General features: G+C 37.7%; 1 protein-coding gene across 1 annotated transcript in view; it reads right to left on the bottom strand.

Annotated features, from left to right (window-relative positions):
* Positions 1 to 24,057, bottom strand: part of LOC142355357 (uncharacterized) — a 50,749-nt gene that overhangs the window by 17,925 nt on the left and 8,767 nt on the right. The window contains exons 2-4 of the mRNA XM_075407561.1: positions 18,398 to 18,590; positions 17,636 to 17,789; positions 5,610 to 5,669 (exon numbers count right to left, since the gene is read on the bottom strand). Coding sequence (XP_075263676.1) covers positions 5,610 to 5,669; positions 17,636 to 17,789; positions 18,398 to 18,590 — 407 coding nt within the window. The remainder of the gene's footprint in view (positions 1 to 5,609; positions 5,670 to 17,635; positions 17,790 to 18,397; positions 18,591 to 24,057) is intronic.

Genomic DNA, 24,057 nt, shown 5'->3' with positions numbered 1-24,057 from the left:
TATTATCTCCATGCAACACTACCCTACTATACTGATTCAAATCTTCACTATATAATTCGTTTGCAGATATAAAAATATATAGCCTATTATCCCCCAGGCAAAAACCTAACATACTTTCCCATGAAACACAATACCAAAAATATCTTAATTCAACTTCTGATCTCTTTTCCCGCATGCAGATATTGTAATGCATATCTTTTTATCCCCATACAAAACTATACACTACTATATCCATTGCAAAACTATACCCTATTACCCACAAGCAAGACTATATCCTATTTTCCCGATTCAAATCTTCACACTGTTACCGCATTGAGATATTCAAACTTTTGCCCTATTATACTCTTGGCAAAACCAAACCCTATGCTCCCCATGCAACACTCGACCCTACTATCCTGTTTCCAATCTTCACCCTAATACCCACTTGCAGATTATGAAGTCTAAACCGTATTATCTCCACGCAACGCAATACCCTACTATACTGATTCAAATCTTCACTCTATAATCCGTTTGCTGATATTCAGTTATATAGCCTATTATCCCCAAGGCAAAATTATACCCTCCTATCCCATGCAACACTTTAAACTACTATCCTGATTCAAATTTCACCCCAATACCAGCTTGCATACTTTGAAATCTATACCCAACTATATCCATATCAAAACTTTACCCAGCTATCCGCATGCATTTTTAGACCCAACTATCACCATTCAATTTTTGACCCTTTTAACAGATAAAATTCTCACCCTTTTAACAGGTTAATTCTATAACCTATTATCCCAATGGAAAAATTAAACCCTATTATGCATGCATTAAGCGTTTTGTAACTCCAGTGGCCAGACTGTAGCAAATAGCGGTTGTACATGTAACAGTTTTGCCCTATTATCCCATGTATTAAGAGAGAATAAAATCGGAAGCAAGCAATTGAAACGTTTTTACATGTATCACCTCAAAGGATAACCCACTCCCTAGTATCCCATGTACTATATCGAAGGATTACCCACTCCCTATTGTCCCATGTATTATATCGAAGGATAACCCACTCCCTATTATCCCATATACTATATCGAAGGATAACCCACTCCCTATTATCCCATGTGTTTTATCGAAGGATAACCCACTCCCTATTATCCAATATATTATTTCGAAGGATAACCAACTCCCTATTATCCCATGTATTATATCAAATGAGAACCCGCTCCCTATTATCCGGTGTATTATATCGAAGGATAACCCATTCCCTATTATCCCATGTATTATATCAAATGATAACCCACTCCCTATTATCCCATGTATTATATCGAAGGATAACCCAATCCCTATTATCCCATGTTTTATATCGCATGATAACCCACTCCCTATTATCCCATGTATTATATCGAAGGATAACGCACTCCCCATTATCCCATGTATTATATCGAAGGATAACCCACTCCCTATTATCCAATATATTATATCGAAGGATAACCCACTCCCTATTATCCCATGTATTATATCAAATGATAACCCACTCCTTATTATCCCATGTATTATATCGAAGGATAACCCACTCCCTATTATCCCATGTATTATATCAAATGATAACCCACTCCCTATTATCCCATGTATTATATCGAAGGATGACCCACTCCCTATTATCCCATGTATTATATCGCATGATAACCCACTCCCTATTATCCCAGGTTTTATATCGAAGGATAACCCACTCCCTATTATCCCATGTATTATATCAAATGATAACGCACTCAATATAATCCCATGTATTATATCGAAGGATAACCAACTCCCTATTATCCAATATATTAAATCGAAGGATAACCCATTCCCTATTATCCCATGTATTATATCGAAGGATAACCCACTCCCTATTATCCCATGTATTATATCAAATGATAACCCACTCCCTATTATCCCATGTATTATATCGAAGGATAACCCACTCCCTATTATCCCATGTATTATATCGAATGATAACCCACTCCCTATTATCCCATGTATTATATCGAAGGATTACCCACTCCCTATTATCCCATGTATTATATCGCATGATAACCCCCCCTTTCCTAGTGCTCCCTATATTTACTACTCGCACCATTTGATTACAGATTAAAATGTTAATTTTTTGTGCTCATTTTTCTTGATGGTTTTGCAACGTATGAATTTAATTGTGCTTCCTCTAATTATGAAATAATTTGAATTAAATTTTGTTTCATTTGGCTGATCTTGGTTCTAATATTGATGCTATTCATTAGCAGAAATGCTATTAATGAGTTTTTGTGTTTCCATAGTCTGGTGTGATTTTGCATTGAAACACTGTAGTCTTTGACACCATCAAAAATGTTAAAATTGATGCACTAACAATTTTAATGTTTTTAGTAACAGCTATACTTTCATCTCTGGTCATAGTTATAGCCAAATTTTGAAGACTAGCCACGTAACGAGCTCGACCATGAAGTCTGTTTCTTTTAGAAAAAAATTTTGCGGACTAACTATTTTGGTTTTTTAGTTTGGAGTCGGAGTTTTGATTTCGGTCTAATCATCATTTTTCTAAAACCTTTCGGATTGAGTGATTATGAATACAATAGGTCTGAATGAAACTCATTTAGGCAGACAAAGGCCATCGGTATATACTAGCAACTCTGTGTATACTAACAACGAGGCTCGGTGGAGTGCGTTCGAATATAATGTTCCAACCCCGCTCAACCAAATTCTTGACTTAATTGTCCACCAAATTAGGAACTTTCAAAAAATCACTTTTTGTTCGAAAATAATTGTTGTATCGTTTTGAATAATCGCTTTAGGCTCAAACCATCATTCAAATCAAACAATCAATTATTATAGGGCCAATGAAAACTGCCGTTCAGGAGAGTAAGAGACAAGACAATCAACAATATCAAATAAAAACTACAAGCATTACTTATGACAATTACTCAATCTCTACTATTTTTCTCTAAATAAAAAATTAATGAAAAAGTCAAAATAGCATCAGATAAAAAATATGCGAAACCAAATGGGGTGCTTTTCATCAGAAAAATTGTCTTTTATGCCGCCTGTCTTTACTAAGAATAATTACCACGTAGACAAAAAAGGAAAATTTAGAAAATACGTTTACACCTTTGATAACAATTTTATTCATGTCAGGACACGTATTAGCTATCAACTGAAATCATTCAATGGCTTTGCTAATACCTTCACAAACAATCATTGAGACCTGTTGTTATTCGGAATGTTTTTCTAACTACAAACAAAAGCAAACTTAGGCAAAAATAAAAAAAAACACTCCAACTTTGCGAGGAAGCGTTGTCGAAGCCCATAAGATATAAATCTATTCACTAAAAATTTTGACAACATTCAATTTCGCCCTACTTCAGCGCCTTTGTTTTGTTGTGCAAATTGTCAAAAATGTGATAGCACGACAAGACAGCAAATGAGAACCGCACAGAAAATGCCGAAAAGTGAATACAAAATCTTTGAAAACTTGTAGTATCAACGATAAAAACAATTCTTCAAATAAAAAAACAGCAACGAAAACTGCATTAAAATTCACTGGAAAAAGAATCTGACTTTTTGCTGAAACTACGCTGAGAAGTAGCAGCAGTGAGGTTGAAATTGGGAAATCTCAAATTACCATTAATATTCTTTGAAGCTTTCAAAGTAAGCTTCAATTAGAAACTGGAAATACATTATATTTTTACTGCTTAGGAAAACAATAATGCATGTCATCACTGAGACTATGTCGAAAGAATACACATTAACGCTGAATACAGGCAGAACCCAAATTTTCAAGAGCAATTCTATGCGAAGGGTGTTGAAGCCAAAAAACCATGTGTTTTTTGAGATATGTTCGTTAGCCTCCGTTTACACGTAATATTGATCTGTCAACAATTGTGGTTTGATTTGAGAGCTTTTTGGTCTGTAACTAACATAGACAACAATAAGGCAAAATTAAAGAATAAATATACAGGGCCCCATTACAGTTCGAAGAGTTTTTTATCTATGAAACTTTAGAACTGAACCAAAACTTGTCCTGCTCCTGCTGATTTGCCATTCAAACAAAAAAGTGACCCAAAAGTGTTACCAAAATAGCCCATTTGGCCAAAATTTTAACATATCCACATATCCAAGATAAATGATGAATCGTGGATACTTATTGAGTTTTTCAGCAACAAAGCATTGTGTCGACGAAAAGCGTTAGATAATCTTTTTAATACCTCCCTCAAAACCAAATTGAAAATTGTCTGAATTATATTTAGTCATAACACTGCAAAGAGAGCATTGCATGCTGGCAAAACAAAGGAGATAAGTAAAAATTTGAGAAAACAATTTGTCGGAGCCATAAAAACCGTGAATTTTACACATAAAACACAATATTAGTTCATTTGACCGTACTGGAAAGTAAAAAAACTGTTTTTATGAGAACCTTTAAATGAAAACAGACATTGTTTGAATTGGGATGAAGGAAATGCAAAAAAACTTACAAAAAATGACAGAACCAAATTACCATCAGAATCCTCTCTTATTGAAAAATCAACGATGAGACTAAAACTGATCTTGCATTCGCAGCAAGGATGTTAAAAAATTCATTTTTGAAAAATGAATGCGTAATAGGGTTTTTGGCAAACGGAAATTTTTAAATAACAAAAAATAAAGAGCTCATTTTTTAAAATAAATATCGGTTTAAATTAGCGAAAGACCACAAAAAAATTATTTCCCGAAAACTTTCTCATTAACCGGAGATAAAAATAGGCCATGTCTGATTGAAAGAGAATTGGTTCACCAGATTTGATGTCTGTGCCACCGGTCAAATTAGACAAAGTGCAACAAGGTGGCTCATTGATGCCGTTTTTTATAGAAAAAAAGGAACAAATGAGGAATTATCAAAAATGTAGCTGCAAATTTTGCCAAAACAGTTTGCTCAAATTATTCGTCACATCTGTTGTATATTAAAAAGTAAAATCAATGAGACCGTCGTTAACAATTTTTATCAAAATTTAGCAACAACTGATCAAAACTTAAGCAAAAATTACGAAAAATGTGAACAAAACAACGCAAGTCAGGCTCCCGTTCACATTTCTTTAAACCTGCGTAGCTCCTCGGAAAAAGCAAAAATCAAAACAAATTAATTTGAATTCTACGTTTCAGAAGTTTTTCATTGCGACCACTCACAATTCTCTACGATGAATATATCAATCGGCACAAAAATTGACTGAGCAAAAAAACAGTTGAGTCTATATTTCCTCCCCAAATAAACAGTAACACTTTTTTCCTTACTTTTTAGAGGGTCGGGGAGCAAACGCTTAAGTAGTGCCTCTGAGGATCAATGATTTTTTTCCATTCATTGTCAAACAAATTTCTAACAAAACTCACACACAATCACTTAACAGATAATGCTTCGCCTGATTAAAACTTTAACATTAAATATTATATTCATAAAAGTAATATAACTGTCAAAAAATTAGTTTTCAGTTTGTTCGCGATAAGAATGCAGGTTTCTAAGATCATCCGGATAAGAATACAAGATTTCCGGAAATTATAAAACCCCTTTGAAGATCTGATACAGTTGAAAAACGTTTAACATGTGCGAAAAATTTTTAAAAAGGCATTCCAACCTTTTGTTCTGATCTGGAGTGCCAATTGAGTTCACGCCAACAGGATCCTCTCGTCCTTGTCTGCAATTTAAAACAAAATAAAACACAGTACATTCGATCAGAATAGAGCCATATCTCCCATTTTCCATGTATGAAACAGAGTAAAAAAAACTAAAACTAACCGTGCTTATTTTGGCGTTGCCTTCCCGGCTAACAAATTTCTTGAATTTTTGCCATTTTTGATGAAAATAATGCATGTTTCTGCACTACTAAGCGGTTGCTTGTATAACTTTATAAGAGGAGTATCATTCCATTACATTTTATAAATTCCCATCCCGGGTCGAATGTCCTCCCTAAAATCCTCCCATTTTGATGTAAGAATGGGGGGTAATTTGTCTAGGGGGGGTAAATTGATGTAAGAGTGTGGGGGTAATTTGTTCAGAGGGGGTGAAATGATGTAAGAGTTGGGCTGCAATGGGAGGAAATTCAAGGAATTACCCCCCTGACTGAAATTGCCATGTAAGAGTGGGCTGCAATGGGCTGCAATGGGAGGACTTTTAAGGAATTACCCCCCATGACTGAAATTGCAATGTAAGAGTGGGCTGCAATGGGCTGCAATGTGAGGACTTTTCAGGAATTCCCCCCCCCCCCCTGACTGAAATTGCCATGTAAGAGTGGGCTGCAATGGGCTGCAATGGGAGGAGTTTTCAGGAATTACCCCCCATGACTGAAATTGCCATGTAAGAGTTGGCTGCAATGGGCTGCAATGGGAGGACTTTTAAGGAATTACCCCCCATGACTGAAATTGCCATGTAAGAGTGGGCTGCAATGGGCTGCAATGGGAGGACTTTTAAGGAATTACCCCCATGACTGAAATTTCAATGTAAGAGTGGGCTGCAATGGGCTGCAATGTGAGGACTTTTCAGGAATTCCCCCCCTGACTGAAATTGCCATGTAAGAGTGGGCTGCAATGGGCTGCAATGGGAGGAGTTTTCAGGAACTAGCCCCCATGACTGAAATTGCCATGTAAGAGTTGGCTGCAATGGGCTGCAATGGGAGGACTTTTAAGGAATTACCCCCCTGACTGAAATTGCCATGTAAGAGTGGGCTGCAATGGGCTGCAATGGGAGGAGTTTTCAGGAATTACCCTCCATGACTGAAATTGTCATGTAAGAGTGGGCTGCAATGGGCTGCAATGGGAGGACTTTTAAGGAGTTACCCCCCATGACTGAAATTGCCATGTAAGAGTGGGCTGCAATGGGCTGCAATGGGAGGAGTTTTAAGGAATTACCCCCTGACTGAAATTGCCTTGTAAGAGTGGGCTGCAATGTGGGGTAAAATGGTGTAAGAGTGAGGGGGTAAAATGAGGTAAGAGTTGGGCTGCCAAGTGGCGTAAAATGGTGTAAGAGTGAGGGGGTAATTTGTTCAGAGGGGTAAAATGATGTAAGAGTTGGGCTGCCAAGGGGGGTTAAAATGGTGTAAGAGTGAGGGGGTAATTGGTTCAGAGGGGGTAGAATGATGTAAGAATTGGGCTGCCAAGGGGGGTAAAATTGTGTAAGAGTGAGGGGGTAATTTGTCCAGAAGGGGTAAAATGAGGTAAGAGTTGGGCTGCCAAGGGGGGTAAAATGGTGTAAGAGTGAGGGGGTAATTTTTTCAGAGGGGGTAAAGTGAGGTAAGAGTTGGGCTGCCAAGGGGGGTAAAATGGTGTAAGAGTGAGAGGTAATTTGTCCAGAGGGTAAAATGAGGTAAGAGTTGGGCTGCCAAAGGGGGTAAAATGCTGTAAGAGTGAGGGGGTAATTTGTTCAGAGGGGGTAAAATGATGTAAGAGTTGGGCTGCCAAGGGGGGTAAAATGGTGTAAGAGTGAGGGGTTAATTTGTTCAGAGGGGGTAAAATGATGTAAGAATTGGGCTGCCAAGGGGGGTAAAATTGTGTAAGAGTGAGGGGGTAATTTGTTCAGAGGGGGTAAAATGATTTAAGAATTGGGCTGCCAAGGGGGGTAAAATTGTGTAAGAGTGAGGGGGTAATTTGTCCAGAGGGGGTAAAATGAGGTAAGAGTTGGGCTGCCAAGGGGGTAAAATGGTGTAAGAGTGAGGGGGTAATTTGTTCAGAGGGGGTAAAATGATGTAAGAGTTGGGCTGCCAAGGGGGGTAAAATGGTGTAAGAGTTGGGCTGCCAAGGGGGGTAAAACGATGTAAGAGTGAGGGGGTAATTTGTTGTGATGGGGCAATTTTAACAATTATTATTTATATATATAGACCGTCAAGAGTCGGACAAGCATCGATGGTCTGGAGGATAAGGCGACGCAGCTGAGGGTACAGAGGTTGTGGAATCAAGACTGCCAGTCTTCTGGTATGGGGGCTAAAAATATAAGGTGGTTTGAGGGGGTAAAATGATGTAAGAGTTGGTCTGCCGGGGGGGGGGGGGGGGTAAAATGATGTAAGAGTTGGGCTAACAAGGGGGGTAAAATGGTGTAAGAGTGAGGGGGTAATTGGTTCAGAGGGGGTTGAAAGATGTAAGAATTGGGTTGCCAAGGGGGGTAAAATTGTGTAAGAGTGAGGGGGTAATTTGTCCAGAGGGGGTAAAATGATGTAAGAGTTGGGCTGCCAAGGGGGTAAAATGGTGTAGGAGTGAGGGGGTAATTGGTTCAGAGGGGGTAGAATGATGTAAGAATTGGGCTGCCAAGGGGGGTAAAATTGTGCAAGAGTGAGGGGGTAATTTGTCCAGAGGGGTTAAAATGAGGTAAGAGTTGGGCTGCCAAGGGGGGTAAAATGGTGTAAGAGTGAGGGGGTAATTTGTGCAGAGGGGGTAAAATGAGGTAAGAGTTGGGCTGCCAAGGCGCGTAAAATGGTGTAAGAGTGAGGGGGTAATTTGTTCAGAGGGGGTAAAATGATGTAAGAGTTGGGCTGCCAAGGGGGGTAAAATGGTGTAAGAGTGAGGGGGTAATTTGTCCAGAGGGGGTAAAATGAGGTAAGAGTTGGGCTGCCAAGGGGCGTAAAATTGTGTAAGAGTGGGGGGGTAATTTGTCCAGAGGGGGTAAGATGACGTAAGAGTTGGGCTGCCAAGGGGGGTAAAATGGTGTAAAAGTGAGGGGGTAATTTGTTCAAAGGGGGTAAAATGATGTAAGAGTTGGGCTGCCAAGGGGGTTAAAATGGTGTAAGAGTGAGGGGGTAATTGGTTCAGAGGGGGTAGAATGATGTAAGAATTGGGCGGCCAAGGGGGGTAAAATTGTGTAAGAGTGAGGGGGTAATTTGTCCAGAGGGGGTAAAATGAGGTAAGAGTTGGGCTGCCAAGGGGGGTAAAATGGTTTGAGAGTGAGGGGGTAATTTGTTCAGAGGGGGTAAAATGAGGTAAGAGTTGGGCTGCCAAGGGGCGTAAAATGGTGTAAGAGTGAGGGGGTAATTTGTTCAGAGGGGGTAAAATGATGTAAGAGTTGGGCTGCCAAGGGGGGTAAAATGGTGTAAGAGTGAGGGGGTAATTTGTCCAGAGGGGGTAAAATGAGGTAAGAGTTGGGCTGCCAAGGGGCGTAAAATTGTGTAAGAAAGAGGGGGTAATTTGTCCAGAGGGGGTAAAATGAGGTAAGAGTTGGGCTGCCAAGGGGGGTAAAATGGTGTAAGAGTGAGAGGTAATTTGTTCAGAGGGGGTAAAATGATGTAAGAGTTGGGCTGCCAAGGGGGGTAAAATGGTGTAAGAGTGAGGGGGTAATTGGTTCAGAGGGGGTAGAATGATGTAAGAATTGGGCGGCCAAGGGGGGTAAAATGGTGTAAGAGTGAGGGGGTAATTTGTTCAGAGGGGTAAAATGAGGTAAGAGTTGGGCTGCCAAGGGGCGTAAAATGGTGTAAGAGTGAGGGGGTAATTTGTTCAGAGGGGGTAAAATGATGTAAGAGTTGGGCTGCCAAGGGGGGTAAATTGGTGTAAGAGTGAGGGGGTAATTTGTCCAAAGGGGGTAAAATGAGGTAAGAGTTGGGCTGCCAAGGGGCGTAAAATTGTGTAAGAAGGAGGGGGTAATTTGTCCAGAGGGGGTAAAATGAGGTAAGTGTTGGGCTGCCAAGGGGCGTAAAATGGTGTAAGAGTGAGGGGGTAATTTTTTCAGAGGGGGTAAAATGATGTAAGAGTTGGGCTGCCAAGGGGGGTAAAATGGTGTAAGAGTGAGGGGGTAATTGGTTCAGAGGTGGTAGATTGATGTAAGAATTGGGCTGCCAAGGGGGGTAAAATGGTGTAAGAGTGAGAGGTAATTTGTCCAGAGGGGATAAAATAATGTAAGAGTTGGGCTGCCAAGGGGGGTACAATGGTGTAAGAGTGAGGGGGTAAATTTGTCCAGAGGGGGTAAAATGAGGTAAGAGTTGGGCTGCCAAGGGGGGTAAAATGGTGTAAGAGTGAGGGGGTAATTTGTTCAGAGGGTTAAAATGAGGTAAGAGTTAGGCTGCCAAGGGGCGTAAAATGGTGTAAGAGTGAGGGGGTAATTTGTTCAGAGGGGGTAAAATGATGTAAGAGTTGGGCTGCCAAGGGGGGTAAAATGGTGTAAGAGTGAGGGGGTTATTTGTCCAGAGGGGGTAAAATGAGGTAAGAGTTGGGCTGTCAAGGGGCGTAAAATTGTGTAAGAGTGAGGGGGTAATTTGTCCAGAGGGGGTAAAATGAGGTAAGAGTTGGGCTGCCAAGGGGCGTAAAATGGTGTAAGAGTGAGGGGGTAATTTTTTCAGAGGGGGTAAAATGATGTAAGAGTTGGGCTGCCAAGGGGGGTAAAATGGTGTAAGAGTGAGGGGGTAATTGGTTCAGAGGGGGTAGAATGATGTAACAGTTGGGCTGCCAAGTGGCGTAAAATGGTGTAAGAGTGAGGGGGTAATTTGTTCAGAGGGGGTAAAATGATGTAAGAGTTGGGCTGCCAAGTGGGGTAAAATGGTGTAAGAGTGAGGGGGTAAATTTGTCCAGAGGGGGTAAAATGAGGTAAGAGTTGGGCTGCCAAGGGGGGTAAAATGGTGTAAGAGTGAGGGGGTAATTTGTTCAGAGGGGGTAAAATGATGTAAGAATTGGGCTGTCAAGGGGGGTAAAATTGTGTAAGAGTGAGGGGGTAATTTGTCCAGAGGGGGTAAAATGAGGTAAGAGTTGGGCTGCCAAGGGGGGTAAAATGGTGTAAAAGTGAGGGGGTAATTTGTTCAGAGGGGGTAAAAAGATTTAAGAATTGGGCTGCCAAGGGGGGTAAAATTGTGTAAGAGTGAGGGGGTAATTTGTCCAGAGGGTGTAAAATGAGGTAAGAGTTGGGCTGCCAAGGGGGGTAAAATGGTGTAAGAGTGAGGGGGTAATTTGTTCAGAAGGGGTAAAATGATGTAAGAGTTGGGCTGCCAAGGGGGGTAAAACGATGTAAGAGTGAGGGGGTAATTTGTTGTGATGGGGCAATTCTAACAATTATTATTTATATATATAGACCGTCAAGAGTTGGACAAGCATCGATCGTCTGGAGGATAAGGCGACGCAGCTGAGGGTACAGAGGTTGTGGGTTCAAGACTGGCAGTCTTCTGGTATGGGGGCTAAGAAATGTAAGGTGGTTTGAGGGGATAAAATGATGTAAGAGTTGGGCTGCCAGGGGGGGGGGGTAAAATGATGTAAGAGTTGGGCTGCCAAGGGGGGTAAAATGACGTAAGAGTGGGGCTGCAATGGGAGGATTTTTTAGGAAAATGCAGCTCAAAACTCTTACGTCTTTTTGGGCTGCATTGGGCTTCCAAGGGGGGTAAAATGGTGTAAGAGTGAGGGGGTAAAAGACAAATTACCCCCAACTCTTACATCGTTTTACCCCCCTTGGCAGACTAAAAAAGATGTAAGAGTGGGGGGTTAATTTGTCTTTTACCCCCTTACCCCCCTTGGCAGACCAAAAAAGATGTAAGAGTGGAGGTTAATTTGTCTTTTACCCCCTCACTCTTACACCATTTTACCCCCCTTGGCAGACCAAAAAAGATGTAAGAGTGGGGTTTAATTTGTCTTTTACCCCTTCACTCTTACACCATTTTGCCCCCCTTGGAAGCCCAATGCAGCCCAAAAAGACGTAAGAGTTTTGAGCTGCATTTTCCTAAAAAATCCTCCCATTGCAGCCCCACTCTTACATCATTTTGGGCGGAGAAATTCAACCCGGGAGGTTCTGATCTAAATTGTAGCAGCCTTCTGATCAGACCGTTCCAGAACAAAGTGACGACAGAGAAATTTTGGGCTCAAAGTCACCTGTGATCAGATCATCATAGCCAGATAAAATAACTTCTGAAAGTGACTTCCAAAGTCACATTGGTCTTCCTGGCTTTGTCTGATCACAGGTGGCCTCGAACCAACAATAGTCTCTTTTTTGTGATCACTTCGGTCCTGAACGATCTGATCACACGTCACTTTTGTGTGGGACGTTTTGATTAGAAGCCGCTACATTCTTGAACTCACGTAGGGTATGTAAACAAAAAATCGGGTCACCAACGGCTTATAACATAATACTAGTACTGAAATATTCATTATGATCGAAAATGGTAATGAAGATCATTTCAGACAGAAAAAAAATTGATCAGACCATCTCAGATGACAGGGACTACAGATTAAAAAAAACAAAATTTTTTGAGTGGGCATGCAATACGAAGCGTTTTTTCTATTGGGATGGTGCCTATTTTTTCTTATGGGAAATTAAACAACAGTTAACAAAAATATATATTCCTATTGCGCTCCTAGGGGGTTGTCTGCGATCAGATTATGATGCGTTTGAGAGGCCCTGTGTTCGGGCTTCTATGAGTTGGAATTGCCAATGACCAGACATTAATGCCCCCCCCGAGACCTGCTTTGATCAGATTTTAATGCGTTTGAAGACTTTTTTAGACCATGTAACCCAAACATACAAAGCAATGCGTAGGTGTATGAACAAAGGTAGCCTGCTCAGATGTCTGTTCGGTCTGCACACATCAACTTGGGCTCATGTAGAGGTTTTTTACACTAAATTGAACTATTATCAGAACATGATGGGTCGCACATTGTTGCATGGTGCTCACGATTTTTATGGTCAGGAAAAAATTTCGAGAGCACAAAAGTCTGGACAGAGGTCTGAAACTATGTTATTAGATGTAGTTTTGGTTCGGATCAGAGGCGGTTCAAACCCGCAGTAGACTCTAAAATGACCTTGGAGCTTGTCTGGTGAGAGATAACATTGGTATTTCATGCTCACTTCCAACACACATAAAGAGCACGCAGTTTTAAGCTCATAATAGTGTGATCAGAGTTCATTTCCTTCAACGACAGTGTTTGATCAGATTTTACTTTTGTATAGGACGCTATGATCAGAACATATTCGAGTCTGAATTTCAATGTGGACATTTCGGTATCATTGTCTTTGAGCTCATTCAATTTCAGTCAGCTAGCAAAAACTTTACAGATACAAGGCTCACTTAGTTTTAATAGATATAATTGTATGATATTGTTTTTTTATCCAAATTGTTAACGAAGACGATGTTGCGCTTTTCTATTCGGGTGCTTTTTCGTTGTGCCTTCGTTGTGCTTTCGTTGTGTTTTTCGACAGACAGTTGCGCTTTTCTATTCACAGACAGTTGCTCTTTTCTACACAGACAGTTGCGCTTTTCTATCACAGACTGTTGCGCTTTTCTTTCACAGTCAGTTGCGCTTTTCTACACAGACAGTGGCGCTTTTCTCACAGACAGTTGCGCTTTTTAATTCACAGACAGTTTCAATTTTCTCTTCACAGACAGTTGCGTTTTTCTATTGAACAGTTGATCTCTTCTCAGCTAAAATGACCTTCTAATTTCATAGTTTTATTCTGCATTCATACTCTGACTAAAACATAGCTTCTCTCTGATTTATTCTCAAATTCTACCATCGTTCTTTCTATTCAAAATCAAAATTAAATCCCATCAAAAATGAAACTACCTCAAGAAGCCCTCATGAAGCTCAATCGTGAGCAAATGCATGATTTATACAAGCAAGTCTATGAAAAATTTGAACAGAAACAAAAGTTTATAGAAGATTACATTACTTCAATTCACCAAAAACTTTCCAGCTTCGGGAGTAACGACGCAAGCTCTAGTAGCACCACGCAAGTATCAATAGAGGATCAAATGGTAAGAACGTTCCCAATAATAGAAACCCCCGGGAGGTAAAAAATTATATTGGGGAGTAGCCTCATTGGAAAATTAGAGACCGACAAAACTATTCCAACCGATATAACAGTTCATGCATATAAGGGCACGACGACAATAGACAAATTGGAAATACTGAAGACTTTCACGGACACAAAATGAAAACAGTAATATTGCAAGATGGAACAAACAGCTTTCTCAAATTCGAATGCAAACCCAGAGATTTATTTGAACAATACAAACAGCTGGTCAAATTATGTCGGGAAAAATTCAATCCAGACAAATTTTACCTGATGACAGTAATCCTGATGTAAAATACAAGCGCGATTATGGCAGAAAACAGGATGTATGATGAGTTCAATGACTTAATCAGAACTTACTAAGAAAATGATCCTGATTTCAATATTTGGATTTCAGTTAAATGATTAAAGAGATTGGGGCAAAAACAGATAAGATTGGTCGTGAAATTGATTTAACGGACTACGAGAACAGCAAGTACAACAAATTGTATCACGACAACGTTCTCCTAAATTATAGAAGTGGGATTTTTTTCTAAAAAAAAACCATCTAATGCCAATTCTATTGGACACTTCAGAGGGCCTAATCACGAAAGCCCGAGAGAAACATCCTACTTATTCCAATACGACCAACACTTTCATCTTTAACGCTTCAGGATTTAAAAAAAGTAGAGAAATCCTCTTGTAAACAGATAGTACTGTAACACCTCATATGCATATCCATACAACAACAATTGTTTCTATAGATATTCATCTTACTAACTTGAGCTATGTTGATCGAATCACAAAGCCATTGCAATGATAACAAATGTAACTGTGAAAAAACAGCCTCCAAAAAGAAAAACATTCTTCCACAAATCAAAATATTGTAAAAATTTATACCTACGAGACCTGCAACAAATTGATTAGGATGTTCTTTACACGGCATCTGTCGCTCAAGACATGTATTGTACCTTGAAGAAAACTTTGATTGAAGTTATCCGCTATCACGTCCCTCTAATAATGGTCTTCATACGGACTGAAAAAACCAAAATTAATCCAGAGAGCAATGATTTCATAAAGAGTATCTTTAAAAATTCAGATTTGGAATAACCAAAATAAAATCTCATAACCGGCTCAAAATTTTCTACCGAGTTCTCCCAAAATATCGTCTGCCTCAAAAACTGTTTTGATGATGTTTTTCCTGGGAAATACAAAATGGCCCAATTGCTCAATTTTAATTTTCCTAAATTAGGTGAATACATTGGAAACGCTAGCAAATTTTTTCCCACCAACCATAGAACATCTAAAAACAGTTTTGATTTTAGATTCTTAAGCACAAAGGAAGACTCTAAAAAATTCAACTCAAACAAACCATTTGGTCCTTTATATATCCCATCATGGGCTCTTAAAGATGGGTTTTTCTTTTTAGTTGATCCAATTAAATTCCTTTATAACCAATTTTTAGCTGAAGGAAAGTTTCCTGAAGATTTTGAAAATGCTGTTGTTCCTCCACTTTTTAAAAAAGGAGAAAACTCTTTGCCTGAGAAATACAGACCAATATCAATTTCAAGCTCACTAGCAAAAGTTTTTGAGCGTTTGCTTTGTGAGAAAACCTTAGAATATCTTGAAAAGTATGTGCTGCTTTCCAATACTCAATTTGGTTTTGGTAACAAAGTCTCAACGATTGACGCCTTCGTTTACTGTACTGAATGTATATGAAACCACATATATAAAAGTAATTTTATCACTGCAGGTCTACTAGAACTAGAAGAAACCAAAAAGAATAAATCGGTTAATTGGTAATTGTAAAATAGCGAACGTCAATTGCGTAAAATACCTCGTTGTCTATCTTGACTGTACAAAAAAATTTCAAGAAGAATTAACACACGTATTACACAAAATGGATACAGGTATAAAAACATTAAGTGTTAATTTACGCCTGTTCACTGAGCAGAAAAGACTACTAAATCTGAACGACTTAGGGATAAATCATTTACTCTACTCAGGCCTTTTACAGGACCGCTCAAAAAACAATTGCTTTATTAATTTGGAGAAACAATTAAGCTGGGCTGTAAAAACTGCTTCAATCTCAAAGAATACGACAGTTCTTGTGATCTAAAATTTGAACATCAACTTCTGCCAATAAAATTTTTCTTGGAACGCAAAGTACTAAATTATTTTACGAAACTTACCAGTAACCAGCTTCTGATTTTCGAAGAACTACACTTACCAACATCAAATCTACGCTAGAGCCAGCAAACCAAAAACTTTTGATTCAATTGCAAAATACACTCATTTGCACTGGAAAACTCTATCCTGAATATCGGCTCAACCCTTCATAACAAATTTCTTATCGTTAGTTTTTTTTAAAAAAAAAATTAATTGAAATGGTTGCAAGACCAATAGTTCTAAAGAAAAATCTTAAAAAGCTTTTTCTTTCATTTATTTAAACAGATTTCGAATAAAGCATCGTACGGAAAGGCATAATGTAAAAGTTTTTAAGTTTTCATGGTACCACTGTCTCAATTTAAACCGTAAGGTATTTAGTTTATTTCATTTATACTCTGACCTACTCTGCCCTTTTTGTAGATTGCTGTTATTAACTTAATGAGAATTCAATGTTTGTTTTTGTTACAAAATATGGAAAATGCTTCATCACACGACTCAGTCTATTATCTAATTTGAGATCATTCTAGTATTTAAGATGAAGCTTGAAAAGATAGCTCAATAAACAAGACATAGTAGGTATTTCGTAGTGTGGCCCAGTTGGCTCAGTAGCGAGCGCGGGATTGCAGTCATTTAAGAGATTGCGGGGATGCGAATCACAAAGATCTAAAACTTTTCTCCCACTATAATTAACAGAGGCATTTACAAAGAAGCAATGTAACGAGCGCAAGAGCTACTCTAATTTAAACAAAAAGGTACTGAAAAGATGAAGTGTGAAAAATTGACATGACTGTTAAGAAAAAATACAATTTCCCATAGATTTTACTACGAATGCGAAGAAAAAACGGAACAGTAATGTTGCCAAATTTGCCCATTGTTTGGTAGGCAGCGCTTCTATTTCAGCTGACTCATTGTTTTCACGAAAACAAATGCTAAAGGATTAATAATTTCATTTTTGAATACTTACTCTGATATCAAACTTGTCGTTAAAGTTTGCCAGCAACTTAGAAAATTAGTTTACTAAATTTGTAATTCTGCCACTGGGCCTTAGACTGCGCTAAATGTTTCTGAGGAAACAAAAAGAGTTTTTTTGTTATATAGAGATAAAATTTTTAATAAATTTGTTTTAGCGTTTCCCTACTAACAAAAGAGTTGGAAATTTTCAAGAACCAAGCAAAATTTTCAATTCATCATGAAGAGTAGGCTGTATTTCGTCACGATAAACAAAAGTCACGTTTCATTAGCAAAAATTTTTGCAATTGTTTTAAAACAAACTTATTGTTAAAAATATTCAAAAAAGACGTTGTAAGCCCCCAAAGTATTTCAGACAAATTTCTGGCCGTCTATTTGGCGCTGCGGTAAATAGATTTTTCCCTTTATATTGTAAATATTTTTTCAGCGAAAATTCAGAGCACTTTTTGAAATGATTTCAAAATTCTGCAGGATTTTTGCAAGTTTTGTATTTTTGAGTTAACGCGTTTAATTTTTGATTTATAAAATTTGCATGACTTTTTCCAAAATATACCGCATGCCAAAGCTTGCAATTATAGTGAAGAGTGTAAAACGTGACATGATCAAGGCTCTGAATCAGTACTGATATAATATTTGCAATTTGACGTGCCCAGTACTGATATTGACTTGCCGTTCAGTCCGGGCGTAGTCAACCATTTTCAAACCGTGTCGTTACTGTGTCCAATTGGCACGTGTCGTTAATGTGCCGATGTAAACAAAATTCAAGCATTTTATTCCTCTGTAAGAACAAGAATGGAAACTAACCGTTGTCGTTCTTTTCGGTCAAACTGACGCTTCAGACAGCAAACAGATATCGCCACAATTGTCAAAATGATTGCAAGTGAAACCACTCCAATTACAACATAATACCAAAGTACAGCTAATAAGCTATCGTCGCTCTCCTGATTTTCTGCCGTGCCTGAAAAGTCATAAGAATAGTTAGGCCCGGAGGTTGGTGGCAGAGTAAATCAGCGCTGAATCAGTATAGAGACATTCTGTTTTTTAGGACGGCTAGTACTCTGTTCATGACCCAATTTATTCGGGCCAGTATGATATTACTCTGCTCAGACTTAATTTTGGGGTATGAGTAATTTTCAGACTATACAGAATAAGTTTAGCTTGGGCTAACTCAATGACTTCAAAACAATCATAATGAAGAAGAACTGCACACAAAGAAACATAAAATATTCTGGAGATACAATGTTTCAGAACTGAATCAAGTTTTTTCACTTGAAATGTGCTGGTTCAGCGCTGAAATGCACTGAGACTCAACTCCGGGGGGCTATTTTGAAAGGTACGGTAAAATAAAAGAGTATTTTGAAAGGTACGGCAGTCTAAGAATCTACATCTCAAAATTGCAACCCAAAGAGCAGCCACAAGTGAAGTGCAAGATTTAGTAACAAAAGTTCAAACAAAATTGTCCGGTATATAGAAGGTTTCTTGTTAAATACTTTACGCAATAGATCATCATCTTAATAGATTATCTGATTGTATCTTGTATTAAGAATATCACTCGAATTCACTAACTTGCTGTTTTTAGAATGAAAGAATTCTCCACTGGTAAAGACTGGCCAGAAACTGTAACAATCACAGTCGCCGAATAGTTTCGTGATTCCTGCAAATCTCTAAGCTCAAAAACGCATTTTGCATGATCAAACGAAGTATCACAACTTTTGTTGTTAATCAATTCTTCAGCAACCAGCTCATCATCCAGGTAAATCTAAACGGACAAAATACACGATGATACCGAAAATCTACGTACACCTAAAGATTTTTTAAAAGCATTGCAAACTTCAAATAATACAGAACGTTGAATTGAACTTTGCTCTCTGAAAATGGTTCCTTGAACCTTTAGATTTTTAAACGTCTAGCAGATGGTTTGTATAGTTTTCTTACAGGTTTCTTACAGGGTTAACGTTATCTGCTTCAGTTTCATTCCAAATTTCTGATTAATTTTCTACATTTTCTTGAAAAAATTGTCTGTTTTCGTAACCGATGCTTCAAAATCTTCTATAAATTTCAAATTGGGATCCGAATCTGGACTGTATGCCGGCCATTCTAGTACCTTCCAATCGTTTTCTTGGATACATTTGCAGATAATATCGGTTAATGTTCGGATAGAATTCTTTCTTAGTATTTAATGAAAATTTCTTCGTAACCTGCAGCGTTTTTTTTATTGTTTGAAAAAATAACAAGCATTTTCTATTAATGTGATCGTATTGCATCCCAAAAACATAACATAACGCTTGTCCAAACTCAAATTTTTTGTTTTTAAGAAATCTTGTACCATTTCTTCAAAAAACGCTCAGACCATTCCTTCACTTAAGACTTTAGTTTCAGCAATAAAAACAATGTTTTACGGGAAAGAGAAGGATATTTTCAGCATATTGATACGCCATTTTCAACGAAAACACCTAAATTTTTAATCAAATTGCAACATTTAGCATTTTTTGAGAATTCGTCTGAATCCCTGGATTTAGAATCGAAGCATGAAAAGGCATTTTAATCCAGTTGGAGACGCTCCAGTGAGTTTCTGAATTTTTAAAAATCTCGTTCACTAAAAGCATTTTGGAACTTTTGGACAATTTTGGGGGGCTCTGCCCGATTTTTTGCCTGGAAACTGTTATTTTTCAGGTAACTTTTGTATGCTTAATCTGCACAGGATCTTGATTTCAAGTTGAGTTGTTTTCGTATTTTAAACCAGAAAATTCCAACAACTCATATCGAATTTCGCAAACAATGAAAGAAAACAGCGCTTTGACCGTTTTTCTGTTCTATCCTGCTTCAGGAGTAGGAATCATGATTAAAAAGCAGCAATTGTGTTGTGGATAGCAGTTTTGTACCATAGTGTATATAGATTTTTTGCGGTTAATTTTTTTGATAAATTGGTAATCATTAATCAAATTCTAAAAAGGCCAGAGAGCTCAAAGCTGCAGATAGTTGCGATTCATTGTGTTTACTGCCTAAAAGTCACAGACCACGCAGAACCGAAGACACTGATAACTCCGATAAAATTCTATGACATGGTACAAGAATTCAACGCTCCCCACGCGCACGTTTTTATACATATCTAAGCGCTATGCAACATCAGCTAATTCGTAAGTTGGCTGAGGAAAGTAAAGAATCTAAGAATTATCTTCTGACTGAAAAAGAGATTGACTCAAATATCAGGTGACAGAATTTTGAGGAATATTTTTTTAAATTTAGCTTGCGAGGCCTTATATTCACGTCCTTCAAATATTAGAACCACGAGAGCAAGTTCACCAATTGTAGAAACAATTTGATGGTAACCAAGTGAAATAGTTTAACACTTTCTGTGAGATTTCGCATGTCCTTCTGGAACAACTGCTCAGATGGTAATTCTGGCAAGCCTCTGTTTTTTTCTTGTTAGAATGCTATTTCAGGCTCTTGTGTTTTTCTGCTGCACGGAGGCAACTTCAGTGCTTCGTTGGCTACTGAACTCAATGAAAAAATTGAGAGGGTAGCTAGAAGTGTAAGTTGGGTTCCTTCCTTCTGGAGAAGGCGGCTGGAGAGAGAGAGAGAGAGAGAGAGAGAGAGAGAGAGAGAGAGAGAGAGCAAAGTCCAATGCGCAGTTTATGAAACAAATTTCTACAAAATTTACTTTCAATATTTCCAGAATCTTTTTTTTTCTAGTTGTTCAAATGACTTAAGCTTACTCAATCAAAAGCATTCATGTCAGAACTTTTCTGGCTTTCATTTGCTGATACTTACCACATGGAGCATGAAATTATGGTTACCTCTTCAGATTCTTACCTAATTGTCTACGTATTTGAAAAACTTAAAAGGAAACGCTCACAAATATTTCGAGAAGATTAATTTCCTTTAAAAAATTACATTTGTGTTTCCATTTAATGAGGGGTAAAAATCGGTTTTCAATCCGAAACCAAAAATGAATTCTTTAACGGTGCTCTCAAGTCCCGAAATTTTATTCTTATTTTTTTTGATATAATTTCACGTTGGAATTTTACTTTAAACTATTTCTTTTTGACGTCAACGGGACGAAATTCAACAGATAAAGACTTATCAGATGCCTATGAAATGGAAAATATCATTGCGCCATTATAAAAAACTTTATCAAACATCTTTAGATTGAACTTTGAAATATCTGTTTACTCAAATTGAGGCTACAAGCTGTTTTTGCGGTTTTCGGCTTCCTATAATCTTTAACCAAACTAATACTCTAACCAATTTTGTAAAATTTATGTTTTCTGTTAAACCAATTTTTTGTACTTCCTTCCTTCTGGAGAGGGCGGCTGGAGAGAGAGAGAGAGAGAGAGAGAGAGAGAGAGAGAGAGAGAGCAGAGAGAGAGAGAGAGAGAGAGAGAGAGAGAGCGAGAGATAGAGAGAGAGAGGCAGAGAGAGAGAGAGAGAGAGAGAGAGAGAGAGAGAGAGCAAAGTCGAATCCTTAGTTTATACACCAATTTTCCACAAAATGATTCTTCAAAATTTTTGCAATCCTTTGTTTCTATTTGCCCATATGACTTAAGCTTAATCAATCAAAAGCATTCATTTCAGAACTTTTCTGGCTTTCTTTTGCTGTTACTTACCAGTTAGAGCTTGAAATTATGATTACTTCTTGAGATTCCTCCCTAATTGTCTACTTATTCTAAAAACTTAAAAAGAAATGCTCACAAATAATTCGAGAAGATTACTTTTCTTTAAAAAAATTACTGTTATTATTGTGTTTCCATGAAATGAGGGGTAAAAATCAGATTTCATTAATCAAAAATCTAAAAAAAAGAATTCTTTAACGGTGCTCTCAGGTCACGATATTTTAATTTTGTTTTTTGTTGGATATAATTTCAGGTTGGAATTTTACTTTAAACTATTTCTTTGACGTCAACGGGACGAAATTCAACAGATAAAGACTTATCAGATGCCTATGAAATAGAAATTATCATTGCGCCATTATAAAAAACTTTATTAAACATCTTTAGATTGAACTTTGAAATATCTGTTTACTCAAATTAAGGCTACAAGCTGTTTTTGCGGTTTTCGGCTTCCTATAATCTTTAACCAAACTAATACTCTAACCAATTTTGTAAAATTTATGTTTTTTGTTAAACCAATTTTTTGCCCTTCCTTCCTTCTGGAGAGGGCGGCTGGAGAGAGAGAGAGAGAGAGAGAGAGAGAGAGAGAGAGAGAGAGAGAGAGGCAGAGAGAGAGAGAGAGAGAGAGAGAGAGAGAGAGAGAGAGAGAGCGAGAGATAGAGAGAGAGGCAGAGAGAGAGACAGAGAGAGCAAAGTCGAATCCTTAGTTTATACACCAATTTTCCACAAAATGGTTCTCCAAAATTTTTGCAATCCTTTTTTTCTATTTGCCCATATGACTTAAGCTTAATCAATCAAAAGCATTCATTTCAGAATTTTTCTCGTTTTTTTGCTGTTACTTACCAGTTAGAGCATGAAATGATGATTACTTCTTCAGATTCCTCCCTAATTGTCTACTTATTCTAAAAACTTAAAAAGAAATGCTCACAAATAATTCGAGAAGATTACTTTCCTTTAAAAAATTACTGTTATTATTGTGTTTCCATGAAATGAGGGATAAAAATCAGATTTTCATTAATCGAAAATCTAAAAAAAAGAATTCTTTAACGGTGCTCTCAGGTCACGATATTTTATTTTTATTTTTTGTTGGATATAATTTCAGGAATGAATTTTACTTTAAACTATTTTTTTTTCGACTCCAACGGGACGAATAATTTTTGAAATTCAACAGATGAAGACTTATCAGATGTCCAAGAAATGGAAACTATCATCGCACCATAATAAAAAACATTATTAAACAGCTTTAGATTGAATTTTGAAAAATATGTTTACTCAAATTGAGGCTACAAGTTGTTTTTGCGCTTTTCAGCTTCCTATAATCTTTGGTCAAGCCTATACTCTATCCAGTTTTGTAAAATTTATGTTTTCTGTTAAACCGTTTTTTGCCCTTCCTTCCTTCTGGAGAGGGCGACTGGAAAGTGAGACAAGAGAGAGAGAGAGAGAGAGAGAGAGAGAGAGAGAGAGGCAGAGAGAGAGAGAGAGAGAGAGAGAGAGAGAGAGAGAGAGAGAGAGAGAGAGAGAGAGAGAGAGAGAGAGTAGCAAAGTCCAATCCTTAGTTTTTGCACCAATTTTCCACAAAATGTACTTTCAAATTTTTTACAATCTTTTTTTTTTCCCATATGACTTGAGCTTAATCAATCAAAAGCATTCATTTCAGAACTTTTCTGGCTTTCTTTTGCTGTTACTTACCAGTTAGAGCAAGAAATTATGATTTTTTTCTTCAGATTCTTCCCTAATTGTCTACTTATTTTAAAAACTTAAAAGGAAATGCTCACAAATAATTCGAGAAGATTACTTTCCTTTAAAAAATTACACTTGTGTTTCCATTAAATGAGGGTTGAAATTCAGATTCCAATAATCGAAAATCTAAAAAAAGAATTCTTTAACGGTGCTCTCATGTCCCGAAATTTTATTCTTATTTTTTGTTGGATATAATTTCACGTTGGAATTTTACTTTAAACTATTTCTTTTCGACTTCAACGGGACGATTAATTTTTGAAATTCAACAGATGAAGACTTATCAGATGCCCAAGAAATGGAAACTATCATCGCGCTATTAAAAAAACTTTATTATACATCTTTAGATTTAACTTTGAAATATTTGTTTACTCAAATTGAGGCTACAAGCTATTTTTACGGTTTTCGGCTTCCTATAATCTTTAGTCAAACTAATACTCTAACCAATTTTATAAAATTTAATGTTTTCTGTTAAACCCTTTTTCTGCCGTCACATCTCCGATAACCAATCTTGAGATGCCTGCCAGGGTAAAGATGGCATGCTCTGACATTACCAGGAGGAGTTTGGCAATATTGCTGCCGAGGCCGCATGAGGGTGCCCACGTCCGGAGGTTAATGCCGTTAAATGCTGTTGGGTTTTTTATTCTGATCACAAAATAATTGCTTCTAAACAAGTGCAGGTATAATTTTTGCATGCTCTAAATTTTTTGCTTTCACTCTTTGACTTCCTGAAAGTGTGGAATCTGTGCTATTTTGAAAGGAAAACCTTGGAAAAGATTATCTCGATTGATTGGCGAGGTCTTTGCTTTGGTAGTGGCTACCTTGGGGTTAGGAAAGGTAGTTTCACTTAAGATGTGGATTGTTGAAAGTATAATGTTA

Source organism: Convolutriloba macropyga, chromosome 2 (genome assembly GCF_964194025.1).
Source record: "Convolutriloba macropyga chromosome 2, txConMacr16.3, whole genome shotgun sequence".
Classification (NCBI taxonomy): Eukaryota; Metazoa; Xenacoelomorpha; order Acoela; family Convolutidae; genus Convolutriloba; species Convolutriloba macropyga.
Note: the sequence above shows the minus strand (reverse complement) of the source record. Positions and strands in the feature narration are given on the sequence as shown.